This window comes from Terrapene carolina, unplaced genomic scaffold, assembly GCF_002925995.2.
Source record: "Terrapene carolina triunguis isolate 2854851 unplaced genomic scaffold, T_m_triunguis-2.0 Scaffold397, whole genome shotgun sequence".
In the NCBI taxonomy this organism is placed as follows: Eukaryota; Metazoa; Chordata; order Testudines; family Emydidae; genus Terrapene; species Terrapene triunguis.
This window is the reverse complement of record NW_020664748.1, coordinates 372,487-382,002: the sequence shown is the minus strand read 5'-3', so window position 1 is coordinate 382,002 and position 9,516 is coordinate 372,487. Positions and strand designations below refer to the sequence as shown.

The 9,516-nt window shown below is 49.4% G+C and overlaps 1 protein-coding gene across 1 annotated transcript; it reads left to right on the top strand.

The window, feature by feature from the left end:
* Positions 1-1,965: 1,965 nt before the first annotated feature.
* On the top strand, positions 1,966-4,397 carry LOC112106642 (protein MRP-126-like). Its single transcript, XM_024200003.2, has 3 exons — positions 1,966-2,083; positions 2,549-2,713; positions 4,104-4,397. Exons 1-3 carry the CDS (start codon positions 2,075-2,077, stop codon positions 4,269-4,271), a joined length of 342 nt encoding a protein of 113 aa, XP_024055771.1. The 5' UTR covers positions 1,966-2,074; the 3' UTR covers positions 4,272-4,397.
* The last annotated feature ends 5,119 nt before the right edge of the window (positions 4,398-9,516 follow it).

Here is a 9,516-nt window from a genome sequence, read left to right as displayed (position 1 = left end):
GTCTTCAACCCCAGGCTGCCCTACGGGCTTTCCCTTGAGCTGCTAACCTGAGGCACAAGCAGAGCTGCCGTGTCTTCACTGCCATTTTAACTCAAGTTACGCACACACTTTTTGTGTGTGTGCAGGGTAGACGTACCCTAAGACGACTGGGCAAAGGCTCCATCGTGGGGTGGGATGGAGGAATTTGCTGCATCATGGTCACTTCTTTTCCTAGTCAGAGATTTCTGTTATCTCCTTCCCCAACAGAAATGAAATGCTATCTCCAAAGACCTGGACAGCAACAAAGACCAACTGCTCCGCTCCAGTGAGTTCATGGTCATGATCACTAGACTGACTGTGGCTAGCCCCGAAGGGATCCTCCAGGAAGAAAACCTCTGAGCCCCTAGAGCCCCCCCAAACCCAGCAGCGGTTTCCTTTTGCTGCCTTAGAACGAGAGAACAGTGAGTGAGGAGGGAAGCGGAATGGGACGAGAAAACGTAGCTACGGGTGATGTGAGCAGCGGGTGACGTGAGCTGCGGGTGACGTGAGCTGCGGGTGACGTGAGCCGCGGGTGACGTGAGCCGCGGCGGTGAGATAATAAGCAGTTCCTTGTCAATTCTCTAAGTCTCTTCCCGGCAATTTCTACTAGGGCAACTCCCTCCACCTTCCAGTTCTTCCGCAATTTCTAGATTTTCTCGTGTTATAACCACAGAATACGAGACATTTGCCTTTATCCTGCCTGTGAATTCCCTGCTGCTCTGTCTCTGGGGCCGGGGTCAGTGTATGAGAGAAGACTAAAGGAGCTTCCTTGCTTAGCCTGGTGGTGGGGCTCTGACTGCTCTCTATAGATAGAGACACACCAGGGAGGCAGAAGAGTTATTTAAGCTTAAGGCAGTTCGGGATAAACTGGCCATGAAAAATGCAGGCTAGCGCATTGTTGTGGCCTACATCCCTGGAACCACACTGGGTTATAAACATGTTCCAGCCTGATGGCTGAACCCCGTGCTCAGGGCAGCGAAGGATGGGGGGGCTCTGAGCCAGCTCTCCATCTCCCAGCTCCTGGGGCCATCGAGGGCTGGAGCAGCTCCTGACGTAACTATAGCCATCCCCCAGGGACGTCTGTGCCCACTAAGGACTGGGCAGAACGCCATGCCCACCTTTGTCCGCCTCCGACGTGCCCCTGTATAGAAGGGAGGGGCAGATGATGTACCACTGGCCATGATGGTATTGCACAGCATCCAAAGGTCCCCCTAGATCAGAAGATGCCCCTTTAGAGCAGCTTTCTCTCTTCTTTGTTGGATCTTAAGCAGCGTTTCAAGATGACCGGTTCTTCCTTCTCTCCGTTCCTCCCTCCTTCCATCCACCCAGGCACCCCTCCGTCTGTCTCTCCCGCCGTCGTGTTTTTGACTTTCCCGGCACCATTGTATCTAAGCACCAGTAAGACACTTTTGAAGCAGGAGGCTTCTCATTCCTGGGCCCTCCACTTTCTATACGGCCATGCTGCTGTGCTTGGCTGGGAGGTGATAAAACCGACCGCATGGAGGTGCAGGGGGACGCACCGCCTGTTCCAATAAAGTCACAAGCATTTCCACTAACACCCCAGGCTTTGGTGAAAACGGAATAATATGGTCCCAAGAAATTGCAGGGGACCAAAGTTGACCCATTACTTAGACCTGCTCTCACCATCCAATGCCCCCCCTCCCCCCGCTCTTTGACGCCTTTCTGAAAGAGAGAGAACACAGGCCGAATCAATTGTTGCAACATGTAGTCACAACCGGGAAGAGGTGGTGGCAGAAGGGGGGTGGGGGGGTCCACAGCCCTGAGACACAGCTCTGAGCTCTCTGGTGTGCCAAGCTCCAAGCATCTGAAGTTGCAGAGAAAGCCACAGGAATTCCATTTAAGGAACTGTATGAAAACCTTAGGCAATGCCTGGGTGCGTAACGGGCTGTACTGCAATCAGGTGAGATAGAAGCGTTTTGCAAGGGGGGGACGGAGCAGAAGGCTGGACAGACTATAAAAGGGGACGCTCTCCTGCCCCTCCTCATTCCACCGTCTTTCTTGCTCTTGGTTCATTCTCGCTCTTCCCTGGCACAAAATGAATCAGGTGAGTCCGAGTGTAACAGGTGACCTGAATTTCCTGTCTCACGTTAATATTCTCTTTTAAAGCGGGTAGCTTAAGGGGAACGGTGAAGACTTTTCCTGCGTCTAGGCGGAGTCTTAGCAGCCTATTTCTTCCTGCCTTATCTGTGAGTGTGACTCCTAAATGCAGCGAACCGTTGCAATATCGGGAAGTACTTTCAGACCTAGCTTGGCTGCTCCGTGTGCTGTGATGAAGCCATGGTTCATTGGTAATGCTGTCTTGCCGGTTGAGTTTGCATGCATCTAATTTTGGCTGCATCTTGGCAATGAGCTAGTTCAGGAGCCTCAATTTTTGACCACCCAGCGTGAGGCATTTTAAGAGCACCTGATTTTCAGAGGGTGGCTGCTCGGCACTGCCTGAAAATCAGGTCCATTAAGGTTTCTTCCAGTTGGGCTCCTCTAAAATTCAGCCCCATGGTTTCCCTTTCAGAGTACCCAGCAAACGATCAAGGGGGACCATTCTGAGCTGGAAAAAGCCATTGAGACAATCATCAACATTTTCCACCAATATTCGGTCCGCGTCGGGCATTTCGACACCCTGACCAAGTCGGAGCTGAAGCAGCTGATTGACAAGCAGCTCGTGAACTTCCTGAAGGTGAGTGATGTCAGGGCAGCTTAACTTGTACTCTGCAGGCAGTAGACTAATGGGCCAGATCTTTCACTGCAAATAATTGAGCAACATTGACATACCGTAGCTGAGGGTCTGGCCCACGTTCTGGAGACTGAATTGAACTAGAACAGGGTGGGGGCAATTCTCCAGCACTCCTTGGCCCATAGAAATGGAACGGGGGGCTCAGATCCTTTCACCTCCTCTCTCTGTTCACCCCAAATCCCAGGCGTTTGACTTTCATTAGCTGACTGCAGTTTTGCAAAGGAATCCGGCGAGATCCGGTACATGTGCCATAGGGGCTCAAGCGGTTGAATTTGGGGACGTAAAAAGCAGAGTGTTTTGCTCTGCAGCTGTCTCACAACAGACAAATAGGTGCAGTTTTGTTGCAGAGAGTCTATCTCGGCTTATAAAGCCCTCCTCACTGTGGTGTCTGAACAGCTTGAAAGGGCTTCTTGGGGACTGTAGGGCGCCAGTAAACATTTGACGCCAGCATGGCAGTAGATAACCACTCTTGTGCTCTGTACTGTATTTACTTCTGCTGTCTATCCCCTTCCCCTCCCCCAGTGTATTCCAAACTCCTTTTCTACACACCGATGGAAATTCCTCTTCAGCATGATCACACCGATCATGTGCTCTGTGTTGCTCATGCCCCTGGCAAGCTGGCATGTCCTCCCTCGCTGTGATATAGCCTCGTGGGCAGGGCACTGGATGGGGCTCAGGAGACCTCGGTTCATCTCCTAGCTCTGCTGGTGACCTTGGGCGAGTCCCTGCTTGCTCTGTGCCTCAGTTTCCCATGAGGGAAAATGATACTGGCCTCCTTGGTAAAGCACCTCGAAATCTAAAGATGATGAGAGCGAGGCTATTATTTGATTTTTCTCCCTGGAAAACCAGGCAGAGCCGTTCTAGTCTGTAATCAGGCGTGAGCCCATCAGGGGAAGGGCAAGAGATGCTCAGTGTTTAAGGACCCAGTTAGCTGGTGGGGTGGGAGGTGAAAGGTGGGCACCATAGCCCTGAACACTGAATACAAATGCCCAGCTCTGCTACAGTGGTTTGAAGCTGTAGACCGCAGTGTACTTTACCAAAGGGGTAGGGAGCATTATCCCCAGGGGAAACCGAAGGGCAGAGCAGGCAGGAACAGGCTCCCACTCCTGTACCCTCATAACTGGGCTGCGTGGTCACTGAAGGATGCCTGGCCCTCAGAACCTAGGCATGGCCAGCCTGGCTGATCCCGGTGGCCCCCCTCGCTCATTCTCCTGTGCATGAGGGTTCTGGTGGGGCTGTCGGGTGGAGAGCTTCCTGTGTCATCATCACGTCTCGTACGGCAAGGAGCCAGCTGCAACTAACGCCACTTCCCCCCTCCTCCGTTTTCCTACAGAGACAAAGGGACCAAGCTTCCATCGATAGCCTGTTCAAAGACCTGGACAAGAACAGAGACCAGCAGCTCAGCTTTGGGGAGTTCATGGTCCTGATCACCAGGGTGACCATCGCCACCCATGAGCACATCCACCAGGGAGAGGGAGGGCAGCAGCAGCATCAGCACTAAACTCAGGCTGCCGAAGTCTGAGGCTGGGGCCAAACGCATCGAGACAGCAGCTCAAAGCTGCTGAGATTCCCCCTCAGTGGGGTCTGACGATTCGGCCATGAGACAATAAAGATTTGCTGTAAAGTTCTCAAAGTCTGTTTGCCTTTGATTGGTGTTTGCCCGGGAGGCTGGTACCATGTGCCAGCTGGTGCCCCTTGGCAGGGCTCTCAGAGTTATTCTGTTTTTCTAAAACACTCTGGTCCAGCATGGTGGGGCTTCTGCTTTCTGGGGCCAGGGAGGGAGTTTCTGCTTTCAAAATCCCAGAAGCAGGGAAAACCGAGAGCCATTTAATGGGGGGGGGGGGGGGAGGGGGGGGGGCATCTATCTGCCGGTAGAAGAGAGAGTGGGTGGAGAATGAGGCACATTTCAACAAAAGACGTAAGATAATGAAACATTCAAAGGGATCCTGTTTTCATACTACACCTCATACAAGGTGGTCACACACATATCCACCACCGGGGGTCCATGGGCAGACCATCTCCTGTATCGATGGCAAAATATATAATAATCAAAACATATAATATATCCATGACAAGGTGTAACAATGGACAAAACGTGTGTCTATGAAAAGGAATATAATGGGCAAAGCACACAAGGGTAGATCCCCGCTGATGTAAAATGTCCTAGCTTCGTTGATGTCAGCTGAGGATCTGTCCTAGGTACATCTGTGAACAGGAATGTCATGGGCAAAACTTACCCAGCATGTCCATGATGGGGAATAACACGTGAAAACCATCAGACAGGTCCATTGCAAGGTATAAGAATGGACAAGATGTGGAATGTCTCCAACCCAAGAATCTAATGGCATAGGGTGAAATTCTGGCCCCACTGAACTCCGTTGACTTCAAGGGGCGAGGAGTCACACATAGGAGACCCACAATGAGAAATATAATGGGCAAAACATCTCCAGGCTAAGGTGCAGTAATGGGGAAAACTTGCACCCACGAAAAGGAATCTCCCTGGGCAAACCTTAGCTATTTAGGTCTTAATCCCTGCTGAATGGCTGGGAATCCATTCGGCTCCACCAGCGGTCCCGCTCCCCGGCATACGGAGTCTGTGCAGTAGCCCTTTGTCCGGGAGGAAGTGCTCATGATCGTTAAGGTTTATACTTAGTGGGGATTTCTTGGTACACACTCACCCTACAGACCGCAGCAAACAGAAAGGGCAGCCCCGAGGTCTCCCTGTGTTCCCTGGGTGCGGAGTACTTGCCCGTCCCTCCGGTCCCTCGGCAGACCAAAATTACACGGTGGCTACTGGGAATACGTGTTACCCAGGTTTAATTGACTCAATAGCAACATGTCCCAGAAAGTCCAAGTGTCGTAGTCAATGGCCAGCGTGGAGTTACATTCTGCCTGGCTAAAAAGTCCCCTGCACTTTTGCTGGGGTACATTATTCTCCTTTGCTTCCTGTCCTAGTCCTGCGGGCGGTGAGCAGCGGATGTGTTTGACCTCGGAGGGGGCTGCACTGCAGGGGGAGGGGAAGTGATTCCTGGCTATTGTCTATGGGCACAGAAGGGGAACTGGGGATGGAAAAGGCTCTGAGGCCTCTTTATAAGTCACTGTGAGTGAAATTCACCCTCGCGGGGGTCCAGCCCAGGGCTCAGAGGGTGCACAGCCCTTGTGCTGGCTCTCTGCATAGGAGTGAAGTTCCCGTGGGCTTTCCCAGACACCCCATGCTGGAGGGCGTTGCATTCACACAGAGCATTAGGCTGTTTCCTAATACCAGCAATAGCCCCAGAAATGCAGGACTGATTCTCCTCTCAGCCACATTAGCGCTTCCTAAGAAACTGCACCGTCAGTAACGACAAACCCCCCACCATGGAACAACAACCCCAGCTCAAATCTGAATATGTGATTTATCAACAGCCATTTAATCTGTCTAGACAGCCAAACGGCTACCATACGGCACTGCCCACACTTCCCCTGGGAGCTGCACCCAAAGTCATTAGGCAAGTGCTTTAATTACATGATTACTATTTATTATGCTACCACCTAAGGTTCAGAAATCAGGAGCCTAAACACCTTCCTGGATCTGGCCCTCAATGCTCTCTAGCTACGATTCACTCTATAGTACGAGACAGGCCCTGCCCCCAGAGAACTCACACAATAAAGACAGACAGAGGATGGATTATTATCTCCTTTGTACTGATGGGGAACTGAGGCACAGAGAGATCAATGGACTTGTCCGAGGTCCCACTTGGCGTCTGCGGCGATCTCCTGACCCTCAGCCCCGTGCCTTCCCCCCAAGAACTGCCTCCAGTCAGAAAAGCAAACAGAATGTTAGGAACCAATAGCAAAGGGATAAATAATAAAACAGAAAATATCAGAATGCCACTATCTAAATCCACGGGATTCCCACACTGTGACTCCTGCCTGCAGTTCTGGTTGTCCCATCTCAAAAAAGCTTGGTTAGAATTGGAAAAGGTGCAGAGAAGGGCAACAAAAATGATGAGGGGCATGGAACAGCTTCCATATGAAGAGAGGTGAAAAAGACTGGGACCTTAGAAAAGAGATGACTAAGGGGGGATATGATAGAGGTTTATGAGAGCATGACTGGTGTAGAGAACGTGAGTAAGGAAGTGTTATTCACCCCTTCACAAACGAGGGGTCACCCAATGAAATTAATAGGCAGCTGGTTTAAAGCAAAAAAAGAGAAGTATTTCTTCACACAACCCACAGTCAACCTGTGGAACTCATTGCTAGGGGATATTGTGAAGGCCAAAAAGTATAACAGGGTTCAAAAGAGAAGTAGAGAAGTTCATGGAGGACAGATCCATCAATGGTTATTAGCCAAGATGGTCAGGGATGCGACCCTAAGCACTGGGTGTCCCTCTCCCTTCTGACTGCCAGGAGCTGGAACTTGACAACAGGGGATGGATAAATCAAAATTGCCCTGTTCTAGTCATTCCCTCTGAAGCATCCAGCGCTAGCCACTCACAACAGACAGGATACTGGGACAGCTGGACAGCTGATCTGACCCAGCCTGGCCATTCTGATGTTCTTCATTTTCATGTAGTAAAACGCTAAAGGGAAACTATTTCAAAGAGAAACGGGTGAAAGAAAAGTTTTGTGGGAACACATAACTCCATAGTGGCAAGTCCTGCTGTCTTTATGAGGATTAAAGACAATTAATGACTACGCTTGTTATTTGCATTATTGAATCATCAAATCATAGAAATGTAGAACAGGAAGGGACCTCAAGAGGTCACCTAGTCCATCCTCCCATGCTGAGGCAGGATTAAATATACCCTAGACCATCCCTGACAGGGGTTTAGCTAACTTGTTCTTAAAAACTTCCAGGGAAGGGGATTGCATGACCTCCCGAGGGCCCTGTTCCAGTGCTTAGCTAGCCTTGCTGTCGGAAAGCTTTTCCTAACATCTAACCTGAATCACTCTTGCTGCAAACTAAGCTGCTTTCTTCTTGTCCTACCCTCATTGGACATGGAGAATAATTAATCATTGTCCCATTTATATCCTGGAAGAGTGTTATCATGTGTCCATCAACCCCCTCTTCTCTAGTCTTAGCGTGCCCCAGTTCTTTTGGCCTTTGCTCAGAGGTCATGTTTTCTAGACCTCTGACACATTTTTGTTGCTCACATCTGGACTTTCCAGTTTGTTCATGTCTTTCTTAAACTGTGGTGCCCCAAACTAGACACAGTACTCCAGCTGAGGCCTCACCAGTGGTGAGCACAACAATTACCTCCTGGGTCTTATGACCCTCTTGTTAATACATCCCAGCATGACATTTGTCTTTTTTGCAATAGCATCACACTGTTGACTCATATCCAGTTTGTGATTCACCATAATCCCCCAGATCCTTTTCTGCAGTACTGCTGCCTAGACAGTTATCCCCCATTTGGAATGGGTGCATTTGACTTTTCCTTCCTAAGCGAAGTACTTCGCACTTGTTTTTATTCATTTCAGACCAATTCTCCAATTTAGCAGGATTGTTTTGCATTCTAACCCTGCCCTCCAAAGTGCTTGCAACCCCTCCCAGCATGGTGTCATCTACAAATTTGTAAGTATACTCTCCACTCCATCATCCAAGTCATTAATGAGGATATTGACAAGGGACCTCCCTTGATATGTCCTCCTCATTTGACAATGAACCATTATGGAAGTACCAAATCAAGATCCAGGCCTCATTGAGAATTTCACAAAGAGATATGGAAACATTCTCTCCTCCCCAAAGAACTTATGTATATCGACATAGTCCTTCATCCTAACTCTACTGACGTCTGTGGAGCAACACTGATTTACACTGGCGGAGGATCTGGCTCATACCCTTTACAATGCAGCCCGTGCATAGAAGAATGTTGCAGTTGTCTTAAGCATTTACCTGTGGAACTAACAAAAATATAGTTCTCTTAGTAGAGGCTAGACTTTAAAACAAGACGAAAACAGAAGGAGAAATCACAGGCACGCTGTTAAAGTGAGTTGCCTATTAGACGTGAAGGTCTTTAGGTTTCGTTGATCCACGTCCCATCATCTGGTGTTAAGCAAAACTCCCCATTCAAATACACACATATTAGTCTGTACCACAATGTATGCATTCTATGGATGTAGCACTTACAGCCCTCCAAAGGGTGCAAAATTCCCTTATCACAGTGGTTACTGTTGGGGGAATTCCAAAAAGGATTGGACTGTTATCTGGATAATGAGAATATTCAGAGTTATAACAGTAATGGATAAAAAGTAATCAAGAGTGTTGAAAGGGAAATACACCCTCATGATTCAGAGCATAAACCAACCTCTAACTAATGGGGTCAGGAAGAAAACTTCCCTAGGGGTAGGTTAACCCATTACTGCAACATTTCTTGCACCTTTCCCTGAAGCAGCTGGTGCTGGCCACTGACAGAGACAGGATATTGGGCTAGATGGACCCACTGGTCTGGCATTTTCTAGATGCTGCTGATTTTGGGTGCATCCCGTTTTCAGATCCCAAAGCGAGACATTAGGCCTGGGACTGCGCTCCTCCAGTTCTAACTGTAGTCAGCGGGAGCTACAGGGGCTTAGCACCTCTAAAAATCAGGTCCTAGAAAATAGGCAACCCAAATCACATGCCATTTTTAAAAATACCTGGCTGGAAATGCCTAGGTGCTACAGGTGTAGCAATGCATCCATGAAAGGACCTCTCTTGGTTAGCTCTCCCCTTAAGAAATACATTCTGGCCACGACCATGCAAATCTTTTGCATCTAAAAGCTCA